Source organism: Chinchilla lanigera, unplaced genomic scaffold, assembly GCF_000276665.1.
Source record: "Chinchilla lanigera isolate Chin_1 unplaced genomic scaffold, ChiLan1.0 scaffold00040, whole genome shotgun sequence".
Taxonomy (NCBI): domain Eukaryota; kingdom Metazoa; phylum Chordata; class Mammalia; order Rodentia; family Chinchillidae; genus Chinchilla; species Chinchilla lanigera.
In genome coordinates, this window is record NW_004955441.1 from 883077 (window position 1) to 905379 (window position 22303).

The following is a 22303-nucleotide window of genomic DNA, read 5'->3' on the forward strand; positions in this document are numbered from 1 at the left end:
GTACTTTGGAATTTGGATTCTTTTGAAAGGAATATTTGTCCTTCTACATACTTGTTGAATCCATGATTTATATTACCATGAGCTCATAGGTATTTTTTAATTCATATATGGGTTGTAATTTAACATTCATATTTTGATGTTAGCTTTAATTCATATTTTAATATTAGCTTTTCTTAGTATATATTTATCAGCGTAAAATTCTCATGCTTAGGGTATATAATTCTGTGGTTTTTTGTTTTGCTGCTGCTGCTGTTGTTGATGAGTAGGTGTTTTACTTTGGATTTTGGAGGGGTATTTTTTGAGATGGGGTTTCACTCTATAATGAAGACTGGCCTTGAACTCAAACCAGTCCTCCTGCCTCAGCCTCCGAGTGCTGGGATCACAGGTGTGCACCGCCACGCCTGCTTAGCCACATGTTTTTTGTTGTTTGGTTTTTTTGGTGCTGGGAATCGAACTTCAGACCTCGGGCTTGCCAGGTAGGCGCTTCTGTCACTGCGTTATCTCCCCAGCCCCAACCACATGTTTTAAAATTGGCCTTTTTATTGTGTTAAGTGTGCCTGTCCATGAATATAATAGCTATTTACTAAGGCCACCACCTAGTCCTGAAGCATGGATTTTTGTCCCTCCCCGTAAAGTTGGTTGGATTTTGCTATTGTGATTAATCCCTTTTCCTATTACATTTTTAATAAAATTAACAGCATCTCTACATGTTGACTTTGTGCCTATAAACTTTAGAAACTTCTGTAAATTAGTTCTTACAGTTTTTCTTTGGATTCTTTTTTTCTGAAATAATGTTTTCTGAAAATAAATCTATTTATTTCCCATTTGTGCTTACACTTCTGCTGTGGCTGTTGCGTCTGCTTTTCTTCCTTCCTCTCCTTCATTTTTTCTACCCTTTTCCTCTTCCTGCAAATGAGGAACTGAATTCTTAGTTTTTGTTTTATATTTTAATTGAGTTTAAAGAGCAGTGTGACCATTAGCTACCGTACTGGACAGCTCAGAAAGCATCATGCCATAATGGAAAGAGCTATAAAACTATACACAGATGTCAGTGTTTGCCTTCCTACTTTCTTCTGCTTGTGCAACCTAGAAATCTTACTTTCTCATATATACAATAAGGGTGCTAACACCTACTCAGTAGAATAAAACATCCAAAGAAGTATCGTTGTATAGCAAAAGGAGGAGATGAGTTCTTTTTTCTTTCTTCCTTTTTCTGAGACAGGGTCTCGCTATGTAGTTCAGGTTGGCCTTGAACTCACTGTGCAACTCAGGCTCCCCTTGAACTCTCAAGCAGTCCTGCCTCAGCCTCCTGAGTGCTGGGAGTACAGGTGTGCACCACCACACAGGCTGAGTGAGATGAAATTGTGCCAGAGTGATCTACCTGATAAAGAGTGGCAGGAGAGGGAAATGGTCAAAAGAGACTATACACTTACCGGGAATATTGTACTGTTTTTGTCAGGCTAATTACCTGAGGATATTAATCGTGTATATCCAATTGAATTTTTATACAATTAAATTTTAGAAATTCATCTTTTCCTCTGAATATTCCTATGTAGTACCCCATTCATAAAAACTAAATAGTATTTGAGTTTACAGGTATATAATCTGCATATATTTTTTGCAACTTAACTCCACTCAAATATTGAAGTGGGAGATACAGCTACTGTGTTCTTTTTAAAGCTTCATAGGAGGGAATCATTTGGATATGTTATTGAAACATTATAGTGAACATCCTTGCTGATAGGCTTTATGTTAATATGTGATATTGCTGAGTCATAGAAATAGGGGGTTTTGCTTGCTTGCTTGCGTGTGTGCAGTCTTGCGCTCTTCCCATTCCTTCGCTTTGCCCTTCCCCTTCCCTTTCTTTTCCTGCTTTCCTGCAGCCTTCTCCCTAGGGTCTTTGCCCTGAGCTACCTACCCAGCCCCTTTTATCTGGGGACAGTTTAATTTTCCCAGGATGGGCTTGAACTTGCAGTCGCCCTACATCAGCCTCCCAGAGTGCTGGGACTACAAGCACGTGCCAAGCAGTTTGAACTTTGAAAAAGTAATGCCAGATTATACCACATTATTTCTACTTGTCTGTGTGAGTCCAGCTTTCCCACATTTTCACAAGTGTGGATGTTCTGTTTTGTACCTATTGATTATTAACTTCTGGGTGTAATTTGGATTTTCCTCAACAATGGGCTACAGTGTCACTTTAGAACATGGACTGGAAAGGAGGCTTTAGGTAGACCGGAGCATGCAGTACATAGAAGTTTTGTACGTGGTAAAGACATGGAAAGAATGCCAGTTGTACTTTGCTACCCCAATCCTGTGCGTACTCATTACAAGGCTGAACAAGGTCTGCTTCTCCATCACTTTAAACAGTACTCTGAGTAGCCTCCCTGTCTGTCACCAGGCCATCAGACCTAATCTGTTTGCCCCTCTTACTAGGTAAGTAGTCACAGAAAGTCCAGGTTCCACCTGATGCCTCATCCTCCTGTAGTCATCCCCTGTGGAGGCATCGAGGCAATTCCTGTCTCTAGTTAGTAGTCCCCCCGATTCTCCTTGTCTCATCTTGAATTTTCTAGGATTTACAGTACTTCACTGACATCTGAAAAAGTTATTTATTTGTCCTTTACCTGGAACATAAGGTGCACAAGGGGAAGGATTTTGTTATCTTCACTGCTGTATTCCCAGCTAGTCCAGCAACATGTTTGCAGAGAGTGTTATGGAAAGGCTGTTTAATAACTGACTTGGGAAACAGGTGTTGGATGTTCTGGCACACGAGTCACAAAAGCAAATTATGTAACCCATAAAAAGCCTTAGAAATGAAATATGTTCTTAAAATAAGGAATCCATTTTCAGTAAATGTGATTTTAAGGAGAAAACCCTCTACCAATTGAAAGTTAGCATAACCAACATTTTGTGTTAACAGGAAGATTGATTTGTTGAAGTAGGCTTAAACTATATTCTTCATTTAAACCTTTAAAATGCATTTCCACTTCATACTCACAAGTATATTTAATGCCGTACTATAACCAAGCATGGTGGTGCATGCTTGCAGTGCCAATACTTGGGAGGCTGAGACAGGAGGGTCGTTGTGAGTTCGAGGCCAGCCTGGGCTACATAGTGAGTTAAAGGCTAATCTGAACTACATAATGAGACCCTATCTCAAAAATAAAATAAAATATACACCATACTATATTATCCAGGTTATTCATTTTAATGGATAATATAGTTATCTAGTTACATTTCTTGTTCTTCCCCCAGATCTGTGCTTTTCTTCATTTTTCTGTTTTCAGAAGTACCTGTTCTTCATATGTTGAGAGCTCATAAACATCCGCTCCTTTAGTCTATTTACCATTTAACAGTCTATCTTGATATCAGGTAGAAGCTACATTGCTACAGATTTGGTTGTTTACTGCGCATGTTCTCACTTTGTACTTTTTTTCCTCTCTCTTCCCTCCATAGTTCTGGACATGGCAAGACACGTGCCGCTCTATCGGGCTCTGCTGGAATTGCTCCGGGCTATTGCTTCTTGTGCTTCCATGGTGCCACTCTTGTTGCCTCTTTCTACAGAAAATGGTGAAGAGGAGGAAGAGCAGTCGGAGTGTCAGACTTCTGTTGGTACATTACTGGCAAAAATGAAGACCTGTGTTGATACCTATACCAACCGCTTAAGGTACCACACTATGTTCCTCTTAACTTTGCCTCTAATATGGGTGGTTTTGGTTTTTCTTTTTCAGTGATAGATACTGTACATGCGTGTGCGTTCCTACACACACAAGCAGTATATAAATGGATGAAGTACCCACATTCTGGACTCAGAAACATTTATTCACAGTGGCTTCTCATACATCTCACTGTGTAATTTTTTAGCCATAGACAATAGTTTTCCTTAAATGGTAACACAGTGTGGTTATCATACAAATAAATACTAGTTTCATTCCATATTGATGTTGAGAGATAGCTTTCAGTTACCGACTTTCTGTTTTTGTTTGTTTGATGGATTAAACCCAGGACCTCACACATGATAGGAAAGTCCTCTCCCACTGAGCTACGCTTCCAGCCCTGACATTGATCTTACTACTACTTCTAATTTCCCATCTTATATAGGTGTTGTGCTTTACTTGGATGTTAATTTGTGGATTTTTTCTTTTTTCCGTTTATGATCATCTCACAAGTGCATCTTTTTTAGTGCTTACAGAATTCTGTGCATCTTAAAATTGTAGAAGCTCAATTGTTGGGTTTGTGGAGTACTCCTATTACATTGTGATACATGTTATGATTCATGATATAAACATCAAGAGATGATCAGACATGGTGGCACATGCCAGTAATCCCAGCACTCAGGAGGCTGAGGCAGGAGAGTCACTGCAAGTTTGAACCCAGCCTAGGTTATATAGTGGGTTCCAGGCCACCTTGAACTGTATGAGAAACTCTGTCTCAAAAACAGAGAGACAGACAGGGAACAATATTTGTTGGAGTTGCAGTAAAGTTGATTTTTATTAGTGGGCCAGTTTAATTCTTAAATTAGTTTGCTTTAAGTTTATACCTTAGTAGATCTTGAGATGATAAGTTCTTATTCCTGTCTCTTAGAAGAATGTGTTCAGTGGTTGTCAGTTTTCCTTAACGATCATCTGATTATTGAGGCAGTCATATTGCCAGTGGGAGTTTTATTTCTTTGTCAGTGGTCTTTTTATTTCATTGATGTTTTCCTGTCTCTGCACTATATTTACATTTGCTTTGCCTGTTCTCACTTAAATTTTTTTAAGAATCTGCAACTTAAACAGGATAGGTCCAAGGATGATAGAGAATTTGGTTACTGGAGGTACAGTTTTTATTGGTGTTTGTCTTTGGGGAGAAAATCATTTCGTTAGATAATTACTTTTACTGGCTTAATACGGCATCATTAACACTGTTACAGCTGTTGATTGATGGCTGCACAGTGAGCATCATAAATTGGAGACCAATTTGTAGAGCTATAAAGAAGCTGTAGCATTAGCCAGGTAGGGTGGTGCACACCTTTAGTCCCAGCTACTCAGGGTTCTCAGCAGGAGGATTGCCTAAATCCAAAATGTTGAGCCCAGCCTAGGCAACATAACAAAAACTAATCTCAAAAAGTGAAAAAAAATAAAAGAACTGTACGTTCATGCTCCTCTGTTGTTGTTCAGGAGAGAAAATACAAAGGTCTATTCCTTTGATAGTTTTGTTTTCTTTTTCTTCCCCCTGTTGTGTAGAAGAGGACAGTGTTGTATTTGTTCTCTCTGTTTTAGTCCCTGTTCCCAAATCTTACTGACTGTTAACGGAGGGGCTGGCATAGTTATATAAAAGCAGTGCAGTACTTGAATTGAATTAGATGGATTAGAACTGAATTATATCTTATCTAATTGTCTTCTTGAGAAACATCTAATTGAACATCCTATTCTCTGTACTGGCCGTTGGTTTCTCTTACTCCTATAAAATAAATATATAGTTTTTTAGCACTTAGTTTGATAAAATACATGAAGCTTTGAAGTTGCTCACATCCTTTTTAAGGGAAACATTGCCTTGTATTTCTGTAGCTTATGTTTTTGTATTTTGAGATGGTTTATAACTAACTGTGGAAAATTTGTAAAACCTTCATTGCCTTTTAACTCAGGGGTATTAGACAAAAAATTGATGTAAAATTTTCATTGCTTCTTAACTCAAGGGTATTAGATGAAAAATTGCATAACAGTTTGGAATGTTGTTGTAATTATAGCCTTGGTTAAAAACAAATACCACAGGGAAGTGTCGGGAATGTGAGAATAAAACCAGCAAAATGTGTCTTACTTTATGTATTCACTTATGCTGTACTTGCTAAGGATCCTTCCAAAAGGGACATACAGCATATTGAATTGTAAATAGTTGTAGAATGTACTTACTGCAGTGAAATTTGGACACATACAATACCTCTTTGGGCATTTTTTGAAAAGGGTTTTTTTATTTTTAAAGAGAAAAAACAAAATTTCAAAACAAAATAATAGGAGGGTAACAATGGTTAATACTTTGCATATTGTTATCTTTAAATTAGTTAGCTAGGGACTGGGGATTTTAGCTCAACAGCACAGCGCCTGCCTGGCAGGCTCAAGGTCGTGAGTTTGATTCCCAGTACCGGAAAAAAACCGAAAAAGAAAAAAAATTAGTTAGCTAGGTGTGGTGGCTTATGTCTGTATTCCCAGCACTGTGAGAGGCTGAGGTAGGAGGATCTAAGTTTGAACCCATCCTGGGTGACCTAATGACTTAGCAAGACCTTGTTTCAAAATAAAAACTGAAAAAGAGCTAGTGATGAAGCTCAGTTTAAAGGCTCTGGATTTAATCCCCAGCACTACAGAAAAAAGAGGAATCAGGAAAAAAAAATCTTGGACTACTGTACAAAATGTATTGATTCACTAGGAGAATTTAATTTCAGATAGAGACTGAGTTTCATTTAGCTGAAGCTCTTTATTTTTCTATTTAATTTCCTGGAAAAAAGTTACTCTTCATATTTTTATTTCAATCAGAAAAAAAATCATATCTCAGACTTAAAAATTAATCCCACCCCCAACAACAACAAAAAAAAAAACAAACAAAACGTGAAGATAATAGTAAGTTTATGGACCTTGTTTCATTTATGTTACTGTATTTTTACAGTAACCCTATGCAGTAACTACTTTTAGCGACTTTGTTTTACTAATAGAAATACTGCTGATGTGTTTTATGCTGAGACTTGTATGTGCTTAGCTGATATCCCCCGTGGTCTCTTAGACTGTGCAGCCTCTGTTAAAACTAGTATAGGCATATGCGTATCCCTGCAGTTCTTCCAGATTTCGCATATTGAGAATTCATTTTTCCAGCCTATCAAGGCTTAAGATGCTGTCTTTGTTGTTGTTATTGCTACATCAAGCATACACAAAAGAGATGGATTCCCCCCTCCTCCACTTCAAGTGTATTATATTTAACTCTTTGACCATCTTAAAGAAGAAATAAATTCATTATATATTCTACAAATCTCTGCATGATGATTGCAGATGTATGTAATGATTTTCACTGAAGGTGACTGTATGTTACATTTAGAGTTTCCATCTTTTTTTTGAAAATGTGAAAATTAAAATGTTTTTATCAAGTATAAAGAGGAAATTTTCTATTTCTGGTGGGAATAGACTAATTGAGATGAACCTGTTTTTTTGGTTTTTGGTTTTTGGTTTTGTTTTTCTTTTGTCTTTTTGAGACAGGGTCTCGCTATGCAGTTCAGGCTGGTCTCAAACTCGCAATGATCCTCCTGTCTCAGCCTCCCGAGTGCTGGGATTATAGGTGTGCGCCACCATGCCCGGCCTGGATGAGCCTGTTTTTGATAGGCATGCCTAAGCCCTAATTTGATCTAATAATTGAAAGAATGATGGAGATTCTGTTGGTTAGTATGCTCTTGAGTCTGAAACTTTTTATAAGAAGAGATGGGAAAGTATTATTAAGAAGCTGAAGGCAAATCATTTGCCTGGCGTTTATCTAATTTGTGCATTAGAAATTTTGTAATGATGTCTGTGGCCATCCCACCCTGAACACGCCCGATCTCGGAAGCTAAGCAGGGTTGGGCCTGGTTAGTACTTGGATGGGAGAAATTTTGTGATTTTATCTATGTAGGTGAGTTGGGCCCTGATCAAGAGAGTATTGTTGGTTCATCACTGAACAGATGTTTATTGTATGTTTAGGGGGGCATATTAAGAAAATTGGATCCTCTTTCTAAGGATAATCAGGCACTTTTAATATTACAATACCTGGCTTATTAGAAGTATAAGACACTGCATGAGAACTAGCTCAGCTTTGGAAACCTAAAGGATAAATAGGAATTAGCGAAGTGATGAAGTGCAGTGTTATTTGTGTCCCAGACTGTGGAAACGTTAGCAGTGAAAGAAAACATCACACACTCAGGAACCTGTGAAAGTTTGGTGTGTCGTGGGTATACTAGAGGTGGGAGATGAGGCTAGAGAAGAAATTAGGAGGAGTGGATGAAGAGGGTTCACAGCAAGGATGAGCCACTGAAAGGTTTTCAGGAGAGATCTGATCCAAGTTGCAGTACAGAAAGATAGTCTCACAGTGTAGTTGAATGATTGAAATAAAGTAGAACAAGATGAAGCTACCATTCCAGTGGGTGAAAGAGATGATCATTCTTTCTTTCTCAGCAGGTAGAGCAGTGTGTCCTCTCTATCCTGCTGTTTCTAGGGATTTATAATTTGGTCTTCTTTAGCATTCTTGCTTGTACGTTGTGGACTTAGACGAAGTTAGTTCCTAGGTAGAAATACATTCTATGTTCCAGATGGCTGTCTTGAAAATACAGTGACATAGCTCAAACTTTTAAGTCACTAGAGATCTCCTTCAGTAGAGTTCAAGTGCTATAACATAAATGGTTCTGGGAACGTTACTTCCTTTGTTCACATATAAGAATCTGAAGTCTCTAATCCCAGGTAGGAGTATTCCAAAACCAATCCTGCTACTTGGTTGTTTGACTGACCTAGTTAGGCAGAATGCTGTATTCTCTTAGCCTGATAAAAGCTCAGTAATTTGTAGGGAAGGTTAATTCTTTTTTTTTTTCTGAGGTCTTTTTCTTCAAGGTGAAGTAATAGCAGAGTGAGGTGGGGCTCGGTACGTGTCCTGCACTGTTACTCTGTTTCCTGAAAGCTGCCATTCCGCTGAAGTTGTACAAAGCGCGTAGCAGCCAGTAGATGTTAAAATGTAATTTCTCTGGTGCATGGTATGTGTATAAGTTAGGAGTTTATCCAAAAATGAGAACATACGAGAGTGGGATCTTACTAATTTGATCAAGCAGATTTTTATGATTGAAAGCTGAATAATTTTTAAGATCAACTGATCTTTTTAAAAAAGCTTGACATTTTACTTAAAGAAGAAACTTCAAATTATTATTGTATCGGCCCCCATAAACAGAAGTATAAAATGTATGAATTTTAATGAGAATAAAATAATGTGTACTTACTTGCCTTCAGAATAATCTGAACTCCTGTTCTCAAAAAAGCACAAAGAACAGTCATTTCCATTTTGTTTGTAAAGTGAAAAATAGGAAAAATAAAATTTATGCCCATCAACACAGGATTATTTACACCATAGTATTGCCATAAATGTAAGATTATGCAAAAGTAGCAAAGACTAAAGGAGATCAATATTTTTAGGAACAACAACAAAAAAAACTTCAGACATCATTAAATTTAGCAAAGGAAGTTTGCCGGGATGTGGCTTAGTGGAAAAATGCTTGCTGGCATATGAAGTCCAGCATCACAGAAATAAGTTGATTCTTGCATGTTTTCTGAGGCATGGTCTCACTCTGTAGTTCCTGCTGGCCTTAAACTCACTACGTAGCCCTGGCTGTCCTGGAGTTCTTGGTGATCCTCTTACCTCAGCCTCCCAAGTGCTGGGATTACAGGGGTGCACCACCCTGCTGTGCAAAAAGTTGATTTCTGTTGGCGTGAATGTTTGAGGCCAGGAGTTCAAGACCAGCCTGGGCAACACAGTGAGAGCCTGCCAAAAGAAGTGTGAGGGTTGGAATAACAAATGCATGATGGTACAGTTATTGTCATGGAAGAATTTGATCTGTGATCTTTTTTGTGTGTGATTCTGTGAACTTAAACACGTTTTGATTCCTGTAATCACAATCACAAACAGGAAATATAAGTTTCATTCCCCTAACAAGCTCCCTCTGCTACTGTAAAACTGTCAAGCCCTCCTGCAACCCACAACCTAACCTCTGACATAATTTTTATCACTATAGTTTGGTTTTTTTGAATATGTTAAAAATAAAAAATTGGGAACAAATGAAAACAAACGTAGTCTCCAACACCACCAGTGCACTGTATTTTACACAGGAAAATTTTATAGACTCTACAGAATTGAAAAAAGGTGTCATGAGACCTTTTCTTTCATACTGCTTCCTCACTATGTCATGCAGTTATTTACATATCTACCACTTAGCGTCTTCCTGCCCTTTTGGAAACTGTCTAAGAGAATATGTCCCTCCCTTAGAAGCAGATGCAAACTACAAATAAGGACAAGAAGTGGGAAAATGAGTGGGGTGTGGTGGTGCACACTTGTAAGCCCAGCATTCAGGAGGCTGAGGCAGGAGGATTGCTGTGAGTTCAAGGCCAGCCTGGGCTATAAAGTGAATTCAAGGCCAGCCTGAACTATATAGTGAAACCCTGTCTCAAAAATAAACAAACATACAAATAAATCAAGTGTGAAGATGTCCATTAACCATCTCCTTTTCCTTCATCCTTTTGTGCTTAGTGGATGAAACTCAAGTCAGCAGATAGACAAATTAACCTTGACATTTATGTATTTATTTATACATACGTACATGCATGCCCGCCCCCGCACCGCCCTCCCCCAATCAAACTCAGGGCCTCATGCTTTCCAGACAGGCGCTGCACCACTGAGCGACATCCCCTGCCTCTTGGTTTTATTTTGATCTGTGGTTATGATGTAGAATTGTGTTGTACTTCTCATAATCACCTTAAGTGTTATATAAACTTTTTTTAAAATTAATGTGCTTCTCTTCCTTTTTTATTAAATTCAGCTTTTTATTTTTTTAATTTATTTTAAAAATAAAGCATTAACAAACACAACCATTTACAAAATAGCAAAAGAACAATACAAATAATACAGAGTTACAGACAGTGGTAGGAAATTAACAACACTTGTTGTATTACATATTGATATCTTTAGAGTGGTTTCTCAGGAAAACAAATAGAGACATACAAGGTTGATCAAACAAGTAATCATTAACTGAACTTTTCTGTAGAGCAAAGAAGACAGTAGTACAGCTGTTAGCTATCCTGTATATACATACTTACATAATTTCCCCTTCTTTCCTTCTCTTTTCCCACACCCCAGCTGCCCTTTACTTTTGAGCATTTTCCTTTCATTTCACAATGTCTATCATACTTCCTAGTTTTTATTCACTCTTTCAGGTCTTACACTAGTGAGACAATATGATGCTTACACATACAGGTCTGATTTATTTCTCTTAGGAGTATGGTCTCTAGTTGGGACCATTTACCTATAAAAGCCTCGAATTTATCTTTCTTTATAGCTGAGTAGTATTCCATTATATAAAAGTACCACAAAAATTGGCTTCTCTTCTTTTTGTTTTTACTTCCCTGCCCACAGTGATACCCATAATTCTATTTGCCCCTTTGTTTAGCTGAAGTACCTTCTTACAGTTCTGTCTTGCTGTTCCAGGATACTGCCATTTTTTCCCAAACAAATCTCTTTTATTTCAGAGTACTACAGAGTGTTGATTAATGTAATACACATAAAGAAGTGACTTTTAACCTCAGCAGAATTGTGTTTTAATAAAAGGTACCCCGTGCAGTTACTGATTAATATTACTGTTAGCTAGCTGTGTGTAAGCACTTAGATTAAGACAATTGAGGAATGTCGTTCAATGCGGAGTTAAGAGTTAGGAATAGCACTTCAAAACAGAATTTTATATTCAACGCTTGGCAGTTTTCAACTGAAAGACAAGATAATAGTGAAGAAATTCTTTACAATTGTCTTGAAATTAAAATGTTTTTAGGAATATACTTGACATTTTATGCTTTATAGCATTTTTAAAATATACCTTAACTGTATCTGTAATGTTAAGTGGAATTTTCTTGGACAGAGAAAATTTTTTTCTACCACCATTTTTCACCTAAAATGTAAACAGTAAGAAGTAGAGCATTTCAGGATGGTGTTACCTCAAAATGTTTTAGTTCTTGATCAGTGGAAAGTTTTCTAAAATAGTCAGAACAAAAATGGGAAAATGGTTGAGTAGCTATAAGTGTGGGTTCTATTTTAGTTCCTTCACCTGAATAATACTGAGTAGTTTCTTTTACTTACTTTACACCTTAGTAATCACTTCAGTAGAAAGATGAGAGGGAGAGCTGGGCCTAGTGGTGGCTGCGCATCTATGACCTTAACATTCAGGAGGCTGAGGCGAAACGATACAAGCTTTGAGAACACTTGAGTTACACACTGAGACACAGTCTCAAAAAACAAAAAAAAGTTTTTTTTTTAAACAAAGGTCAAAGGGGATTTCAAATTAATAAAAAGCTCTTATTTCTTTTACTTGCCTACTACCAGAGTATGCACTTACATAGAACAAAAAGATTTTTATGTTCACCCATCAAGACTTAAACTCTAGGTGAAATTCATTCCCTTGCCTAGAGTTTGAGAACTTTTTTTTATTAGCACAGTACATAATGATTACACCCGTGATGGGAAATTGGTCCATGTACCTGTCTTAATTATTTTTACAAGTTTGAGAACTGTTGTTACCATAATTTTCAGTTGCTGCCAGGGTGGCAATATTCAATTATTTCGTGTTGGAAATATTTCTCTTGCCTAATGCAGAAAAACACACCAGTTTCTCATGTATCCAGAAAACTTAATATTGGGCTTACTTCTTTAGTTACATAGTTAAATGAGTGTTTTATGTAGTACTTTTGATATTTAGGCCTACCATCAGTGGGAAGAAATAGCTCCCTAGAGGAAGAGGAGACACGAAAAGTTTCAGTCGAAGCATGGACATGAAGTTTGAGCTTAACACACATTAAATACACCTGTGAATAGATGTTTATTAATGCGGAAGCCCGATACTTCTATACCTAGTTTTAAAGCAAGTATAAGGATCAAAATTTGGTCAGAATGAATTTTCATAACTGTCAGGTGACTTGGGGAAATGAAAAAAATATATTTACTTGTCATTTTAAATGAGTGTAATATTTCTCTTTTAGCTCTTGTGTTTTATTCATTTCCCTTCTGGTTTCTTGAGAATAAGTCCATCAGCCTTATTATGGGTAAATTCTAGTAAAAAATAGTTGTGTATAGTTACCAGTATATAATAAACATAAGGAGGTAGTACAGCTTTTAATTTTTTATATACGATTTACACCTTTAGATTTTCTTAGGTATGCATTGTTTGCCTTGCTAGATGTAGTACGCAAGAAAATATTTATTGGGGGCTGGGGATTTAGCTCAGCGGCACAGTGCCTGCCTGGCAAGCGCAAGGTCGTGAGTTCAATCCCCGGTACTAGAAAAAAAAAACAAAACAACAACAACAAAAATTATTGTCTTGTTTAACAGAGAATGAAACTATTAAAGTTTAACACTGAACATTTGCTGATAGGAGATATGCATGGGGGATTGAGATGAGGGTGTCACAAATTTGTGCCCAGCCTGGCAGTTTAGTAATTTACTGAGACCTTATGGTGAAAATTTAAAAAGAGGGTTGGAAATGTAGCTCAACGCAGAGGCCCTGTGTTCAATTTCCAGTACCACTCTTACCCCTCAAAATAAAAAACTCCACAAGGGCAGCTGATTGTGATGCACAGCCTATAATCCCAGCTACTCTGGAGGGTAAAACAGAAGGAGTAGGAGTTTAAGGCCGGTTTAGGCAGTATAGGGAAACCTTGTTTCAGAGTGAAAATAAAAGGGATTGGGGACCTAGCTTTGAGCGCCCGGGTTCAACCCCCGTACACATAGCTCACAAAAACAAAGGAACAAAAGCCATAAAATTATTAATAGTCAACAAAGCTAGGAGTCAGCTCCTGAGTCTACTGATTCCTGCAGTAGTATGGAAAACAGTATTTACAGAGGAAGACACGTTGATTGACTCAGTCTGGAAGTGTTTTTACATCCACTTGCTCCCTCCTACCCAAGTAGCTCATTGACTGCTTAGGTTCACACTTGGACGATGGCTTGACTTGAATTTTGTCTGGTTCCTGAAAAGGACTTTGATCAAATGCCAAAATACAGCTTAGTCTATTATGTAAGTGATTTTTTAAAGAACTTTCACTAATTATTGACTTAGTATTTTTGCCTCAGTAGTACAACGTATTAATGTAAAATAATCATTTTACTCTTTATTGAATGATATAAGTTCTGTTTTAGACAAAAATCTCAGGAAGTCTTAATACTGAATTTGAAGTCCATTGCTAAGTAAGATTTAGTTTATGGCAAATATGTCTGGGTATCTTGCAAGCTTATCAGTATTATCTGTAAATTTTTATAACTATCAAGGAGTCTTGAGAGTGAAGGTAGTTCAGGTCCCCCACTTTTGAAAAAAGAAGTAGATTGTGATTTGTGATTTGTTTTAGGTTTTCTAATGCAGAGTGGAAGAGCAGTAAGAATTCACATCTAAACGCAAACACCAGAGAATAATTAGGTTTGTAGATCCATGATTAATTTAAAATAGGGGAAATGGACTGGCTTTTGAGGCATTTTTGGATATTTAGGATAAAAATTTTTTAACTGATGACAGTAACATAAAAATAACTTTAGTGGAAAATATAAATCTATTTTTGATAATTTTCCACAGCACATGTAGTAATATGGATTTTATATAATTTTTAATGATACTTTTATTTTACTCACTTTTCATTTCCTTGAAGAATATATACATTACAACTATATCAAGAGGCAGCATGTTTCATTTGGTATGCATTGCATTTCAGTTATGCCTGATTAATAATTACTAGAGTACCAAAATAAACTAAGCTTCATGTGTTTTGTTGTATGTCTAGTAAAGGGGCAGACAGAACTGTGTATAAATCACTTACATAAGGGTTAGGTCAGCTTTAACCCATTTTAGGCTTTTCTTGCTCAAGTAATTGATAAAGTTAATAAGGATGAATAAAAATGTTTATCCTGAAAGTTCCTTAGTTATTGATACATATAGTTTTCTTCTGCAATGCTGGCTTTTGAAACTAATTTAGTATCTGTTTGCACAGATTAGGGCAGTGTGCTGATCATAAAATTTTTTTCTCGGTGTTGCTCAACTCCTCCACAGACATTACTGTTTTCTGACTCTCAAGATTTTACTGTTACCTTAGACCCTATATTTTATTTAATATCTTTAACTCATTTGTCAACAAGACCCTATCTCAGAAAAAAACAACAGCAACAACAAAAAACCCCCCACAAAAGTCCAAAAGTGGTAACTCTCAATAATAGAGGGATTTATGGTATAGGTAACCTAGCTTAAATTTTTACATAGACTTGCAGGCATGGTGGTATATGTATCTGTAATTCCAGCACTGGGGAGGCTGAGGCAGGAGGGTTGCCATGAGTTAAAGTTTGAGGCTGGGCTGGGCTTCATAGTAAGCCTGGGCTTCATAGTAGGTTTGAGGCCAACCTGAACTACATAGCGGGATACTCCTCCCCCGTGTGTGTGCCACATTCAAAGCCATAAATAAATATTATTTAATAGCGTTTACATAGAATTGTCAGTGTAAAAGTTTGTTCTCTTGCCTATACTTACACCTTGAAGGTGTAACCTCTTTTGGCCTTTCCACACTAGTCCTGGTAAAATTCGTTTCTACCCAGTCATGCCAGCCTGCACTGTCTAGAATGAAGTAAGAAGGTAGCCACGGCGTTTGTTTTTACTTTTGATAAGTCCTGAGTCCAAACAAAGGAGAATTTTTATCTCTGCTCTCTGGTGCAGTCTTTTCCTATTGTACTTAGTACTTAAATAATCATATTTTAGAATATTTTAGTATTTTGTGATTTAAGCGATTTTTTAAGAGAAAGTTTTGCTGCCAACCAAAAAGTCTTAGTTGACAGAGTTTTACGGTACCTGCCTGCAATCCCAGCTATCCTGGAAGCTGAGGCAAGAGGATTCCAAATTCCAGACTGAGGCCAGCCTTGGCAACACTGGGAGACTTTGTGTCAAAGTAAAAATCTTCAAGAAGTGTTGGAGATGTAACTCAATCTAGAGCGCTCTCTGTGCGTGCAGGGCCGGGGCTCACTTCCCAGTGGCACTGGGGAAACGGCTGCAGAATCGGCTGTGTTCACTGTGAGAAGTTCCGGGATGTTTAACTGCTCTTGACCGCACTGAAGGAGAAGATTCTTTACTGACATTTTTCTTAGTTATTTCAGAGGTTTTTTTTCTGGTAGAAAGAAGTCAACCACATTTTAAAATAACGCTTTTATGGAAAAACCTCTTTTTATCTCCCTAAGCAGTAAATTATTTGATCCCCTTTTTGTGGTATGTATTTTCTATCAGATTTTCCTGTTAGAATCTCAGAATACATGTTATAGGACTTAAGTCAATTGAAGAGGTTCAGTCCCAGGCCACCTGCCTTGGTCTCTGTTGGAAAAACATGTTCTAGTTTAGTTTCTTTTGTTTTACCTCTGCCTCTCATACCTGAAAAATGAAAAAGGCGTGATTCCTTAGCCAAAAGGCATTTAACATTCCCATCCATATCTTTATTAAAGTTTTGGTTTTGCTTTTTTTGTTTTGCTTTTTTTGGGGCAATCTGAAGCAAGTTCTGTTGTTCATCAACCTTCCCCTGATGTCAGAGGCAGTGACCCCCAACACTAGTTCTGCTTTCTTCTCTGTGGTTCAGTCGGGTTGACCCTTGGTAAACTGGTGAGCCAAATTACCTGTGGCAACTTCCTTCTACAGTTGTAGAGAGTACCTTCATTATGTAAGTGTCTGATCTGACCTCTAAATTATTATAATACACTATAGAAATCAAGATTTTATTTTTAAGTTTAATACATGTTTTAAGTGTTTACTTCTTTTATAGTGCTTTTTTACTTAAGCTTCCCAAGGCAAGGAAGTTTCTTTTTCAATGATTAAAAATTAAACTGACACTTCTAGTTAGAAAGAGTTGAAAGGCTGGGCATGGTGGCTCACCCCGGTAATCCCAGTGCTTGGGAGGCTGAGGCAGGAGGATCGCTGCAAGTTTGAGTTCGAGGCCAGCCATGGCTGCAGAGTGAGTTCAAGGCCAGCTTGAGCTGCATGGTAAGACCCTGTCTCAAAAAAAAAAAAAAAAAAAAAAAAAAAAAAAAAAAAAAAAGAGTTTAGAGCTGGGCTGAGGATATAGCATATAGCTCAGTAGCACAAGCACAAGGTCCTGAGTTTGATTCCTGGTACTCCAAAAAAAAATAGTTTAGAGCTGGGCATAGTGGTGCACTCATTTAATCTCAGTACTCTATAGGCTGAGGCAGGAGGATCATTGCAAGTTTGAGGTCAGCCTGGGCTACATAGTGAGTTCAGAGCAAACCTAAACTACACAGTGAAACCCTGTCTGCAAAAATCAAAAGCAAAGGAAAGAAGGAAGGAAGGAGGGAAGGTTTAGGTAAAAATAAAAAGGAATCATTGAGTAAAGAAGCTTTACTTTAGTCATGGGAAACATTTTATAGAGGTTTTTGCCTCCTTTACTGGTGCATTTTACCAATTATTTTCATGGTTTCTGGAGACATTAAAAGCAAATTAATTTCTGCAATACTTGTTTTTAAAAAATGTTTGTTTACCTTCACTTTAATTTGTTTTAAACTGATTCCTGACAAAGAGCTTTAGAATTAAAGAATACAATATGGTTGTTTCATTGGTAAATGCGAGATTTTCATAATTTAAAATCTTCTCTAACAGTGCTAATTCTGAACAGTTCTGAATCTGGACATTTTAGCATATAGTCTCCAGATAACTTTTTCAAGTGGCTCTATGTTTTAAGTGTGTATTTTGGCCAGGCACAGTGGTGCATGCCTGTAATCCCAGCACTCAGGAGGCTGAGGCAGTAGGATCACTATGAATTTGAGGCCAGCCTGGGCTATAGAGTTCAAGGCCAACCTGAACTGCATAATGAAACCTTGTCTCAAAACGGCAGAAAAAGTGTATTTCAACTGTGTGATGCTTCTGTCTGTAGAATTAGAAGAGCAGGAGTTTAAAGAGGTTTTTCCCTAAATGTTCTACTGAGACAGTAGCTCTATTAAGCTGTTTTCAGTGTGTGGATTCTAAGAGAAGATGATTCTGATGTGGTTATATTTACTTGTAATAGCTGACTTAATTTATGTGGTAGTATTAGTAGGACTTCAGTATAACTGAATATTGAGGTACAGGTTCTTTTTTCCTTTCGTTTTCACAAAAAAGATCTGCCCATTTTGCTCACATCCTAGTTCACATTACAATTCACAGAGCCAACATTTGCTTAATTTATTAGCTATTTAGTTGGAATTCATAGTATAGTGGAAAATGTTTGCAGATAATCCTGTGCAATAGTAGAAACTTCAGTTGCTTCCTCATATTTCTTCAGGGCAGTGATCACAACCAGATTCAACGTATGCACAAAGCAGCGGATACCATGGTAGCGGCCGTCGCTGATTGCTTTTACCATGTTGGATCCATTGTCAGTCTCAAAGACCTACTTCCAGCTAGGTGCCTTGAACTCAAATAGCTTTTCACACAGACTTCAGGATGTGAGCTAAGGTATGGCCTTTTTTCATGAGCTGGGCCTACATATGGGTTGACAGTAACCTGCAACTTTTATAGAAAAAAGCTACTCTCTGTAGTTTCATGCTAGACAGTAAATAGTTGCAATCACTAACAGGCAGGTAGTGTGTGCTCTTCATGTGTTCAAAATACTGCCATCTGTTGGAGATTCCTTTTTTCTGTATGTTTTTTCTGAGATTATCAAAGTAAAATTCTTCATTAGAACCTATATAAAGGGTCTAAGCTATACCTGCTTCATGATTCAACTGTGTCTTGATATGAAGTGTACATGAGCATTTCTTATATGCATTTGGTGTAAAACACTTCTTTAAACTTAGGAATTTTCACACTTTTTTCAACTTTAGTTTTGGTTTAAAAATATAAAAATTACTATCCTACTCACACTATTTTATTAACCTCCTACTAATCTTTTAAAAACCGGAATTAAGAAATTGCTACTTACGAATAGGGCTTGAAATGTACAATCAGTGGTTTTTCAAGGATGTCCTATAGCTCATGGTGGTAAAGACAATACAAAATCCCTATATTATATTGATTAGTTCATGCTCCACATGAGACCTTGTTTCTTTAAAGAAAAATATACCTTTTCTTGAAAAAATGAGCTTCACCTGCATATCTTCCTTCTTTGCTAGGCAAGATATGTTTCTTCAAGAAATCTTAGAATAGGGCGGTTCAGCAGATTAATGACAGACTGAGAAAACCATCTTTATTTTGTTATAGATAAAAACATAACTTTTTTCCCAAGCAGCTTATTATAGTTCAGTGACCCTAGTACTTGACTGTTTTTAGGTTTATCAATAGAGAATCATCTTTAGTTGCGGAGGGTAGTAAAGTCCTTATAAATTCAAAGAGGGTACTGAGGAGAGCTTTTGCACTTTCCTTGACTCAGTATTTGTGCTCACATATACTAGAATTGGAACAATTCTCAGTATTAACAGTTTTTGACAAATTCAGTTAAGAATCTGATTAAAACTCTTCTGCCAGAATCATTTCTTTATTAAGAAATGGCCAACTTCACGATTAAACTGTACTTTCAGTTGTATTTCATAACTATAAAAGATAACAGCGTTCAGTCAGGGATGTAGCTCAGTGGCACAGCGCCTGCCTGGCAAGCATGAGGTCCTGAGTTCAATTCCTGGTACCCAAAAAATAAATAAATAAAAGGCCAACAATGTCTGGTTGACTCTAGCAGTAACAAATGTCTTGATATTTGAGTTCTAAAGCATTCATTGTACTCTCCTTAAATATACATGCAACTATATATATATATGCATACATATACACACAGATGTTGATGATTGAAATGACCTAGAGTACAACATGTGCCAGCTGGTTCCCTGCATGGCAAAGGAAAGTGGACATGTGTTCGCTGTAACTTCTTACATTCTCAGGGAACATAAAAAGAGGGCATACAAGAGAAGGGCAGTGATTCACTGATACATTGTGCCTCACTCAAGTCATCTTGCCAGGTGAGATCCAGTATGTAACTTCCAGGTAGGAATCTCTGTGGGTGAGAGTTTTTCACACACTATAGGAAGCACATTCAAAACACATGAATGATGCTGTACATTTATTCTTGCCTACATAAGTATCTTGTTTTGCTACTTATTGTCTGTCTGTTGTCAAGCATTGAATTTCTTCTGATGAGATTTTTATCTTTGTGATAAAGGTTTATTTGTACATAGGTGACATTATTACTTTAAGGGTTCTTCTGCACTCTGTTGGGTTTACATTTGTTAAGGCTCCATGCCCATTCTGTGTAATACTGTTTTAAGGTAACGATAAAGTCCTTTTGTTGGTAGGTATAAACTAGAAAAATAAATGCTGTATAGTTTAGATTGCGTCTTAGCATAATATTTTAAACACTTTGATATGTGATTTTGGTTTGTTTGAAACTTATTTAATTAATGAAAATACTGATTTTTTTAAGTTAAAAAACTTAAGTGGTAAAGATGTTTATTGTGTGAATAACAGATGCAAGGTCACTGTGATTTTTAGTGAGGCTTATATTAAATTACTACTGTATTTAGAAAATTTAAAAACATTTTGATGCCCCATACTAAAACCTTGCCATAACACAACCTGTTAGGACAGTTTGATATAAGGTTGGGTATATGGTATATGATTGAAAAATAACATGAATATTTTAAAATTTTATTACAGTAAAAGTTACGTTGCCTTTAATTTCTCTCACAATAATCCCCCCTTGCTTCAAACACACTTGCTCCATTGTTGTCGTCACCTTCTCAAGCAGGGCTCGAGGTCCTCTTCTGTGTCTTCAGTTGTGTTGTCATGGCTCCTGCAGTGTCCTGAATCTGTTCAAAATGTTCACCTCTTGTGATCATTTTGACTTCGGGGAAGTTCCAGTAGTTGCATGGTGCCAGATCCAGCAGATGAGGACAAACCATAATGCTGTTAGGAACCTGCCTTTCTGTTGGATAGATGCAGTAGCTTTCCCCATCCTTACGATTGTACCTCAGAAAAACGCAAAAGAGAACTTGTAGAATTGCTTCAGAAGGGGACAAGAATAATGGGATGGGTGTGTTTCAAGCAAGGGGGAGTATTTTAAGAGGACTACTGGCAATGTGTCTTGCACTGTAATAATTTTTCTAGCCAAACCAGGGTGGCACATACTTGTAATCCCAGCACTCAGGCTTAGGCAGGAGGGTTGCTGCAAGTTCAAGCCCATCTGAACTCTACACAGCAAGATTGTTCTTCAGGGGCTGGGGATTTAGCTCAGCGGCAAAAGCGCCTGCCTGGCAAGCGCAAGGTCGTGAGTTCGGTTCCCGGTACCGGAGGAAAAAAAAAAAAAAAAAAAAAAAGATTGTTCTTCAGAAAACAGTAAAATCACTTTGCACTGCAAAATGTTACTAATTAAAATAAAAGCAGAAAGAGAACAACAAAAAGAAAATTAATGAAACACTGTGTATTTTGATTGCCCTTTGTATTTTAGGTCCTAAAAAAGATAATGGAATAACTTTTGTTCTAAAATACAGTGTTTAATGAAAAGTTCAGTGTATAGAAGCACATTTTGATAAGATAACCAGTAGTGAGGCTACATCCTACTCGGAAATTATTTCATAGAAATTAATATAATCTTAAGTAATTTCACAAATAGAATTTAAAAACTGCATATGGTTCTTTTGATTCCCAAGTCTGAGGAGACAGAAGAGAACCATGTGTTGCTTTAAGCAATAGAGGTGACTTTGCTTTCTCTAGGTATTTCTATTTAAATATAGTTTTAAAGGTGTAATGGACATACCAGGTAGCAGGGTATTTTAGAGCATGATGTTTTTATAGTCTTTATCTTTTGATTTTTTTTTTAATTAGGAAGAACTTCCTATAACTTTATTATCACAGAAATTAGCCTGTGGCTTCAAAAGCAGTTATGATTGTAATTTAAACTATTCCTCATATAGGTTTATATGACAAGTGTAAAACACATTCATTTTTATTTATAGCCAGTGTTACTATTTATGGAGGTATGGATTTTCAGTCCTAAGAACTTAATTTTTCTTGTATTTTCTTTCCATATTAAAAAATTCAGATCTAAAAGGGAAAATGTTAAAACAGGAGTGAAACCAGATGCCTCTGATCAAGAACCAGAAGGACTTACTCTTTTGGTACCAGACATCCAAAAGACTGCTGAGATAGTTTATGCAGCTACCACCAGTTTGCGACAAGCAAATCAAGGTGCAGTGCCGTTCCTCTTATGTTACTTTTTGATGCTAGGTAGCTCGTTTACCTATGGAAAACTGCCCTTCTCTTCCCATTCTGTTAATGGTGTTCAGGCAAGGGCATTTACTTGCAAAGTTTGTTCTCTGCTAGGTTTTGCTCTTTGCTAGGTTTCAGTCATGAATAATTTGTAATTTTAAAACATTGCTCGCTGATTGCTAGGACTAAATTTAGTAAGTTGAAAGCATGCATTATAAATTTCTTTACTCATGAATTGGAAAATGACATTTTATAGATAGAAAATAGGACAACATTAGGCTATGCATGAGAATTTCGATTAAATTGACATTTTAACATATTACC

At 37.0% G+C, this 22303-nt stretch overlaps 1 protein-coding gene across 2 annotated transcripts in view; it reads left to right on the forward strand.

Annotated features, from left to right (window-relative positions):
* Positions 1–22303, forward strand: part of Birc6 (baculoviral IAP repeat containing 6) — a gene marked incomplete at its 5' end in the record, with an annotated part of 183622 nt that overhangs the window by 142778 nt on the left and 18541 nt on the right. For both annotated transcript variants that reach the window (XM_013517560.1, XM_013517561.1), the window contains 2 exon segments: positions 3454–3664; positions 21813–21958. In XM_013517560.1, coding sequence (XP_013373014.1) covers positions 3454–3664; positions 21813–21958 — 357 coding nt within the window.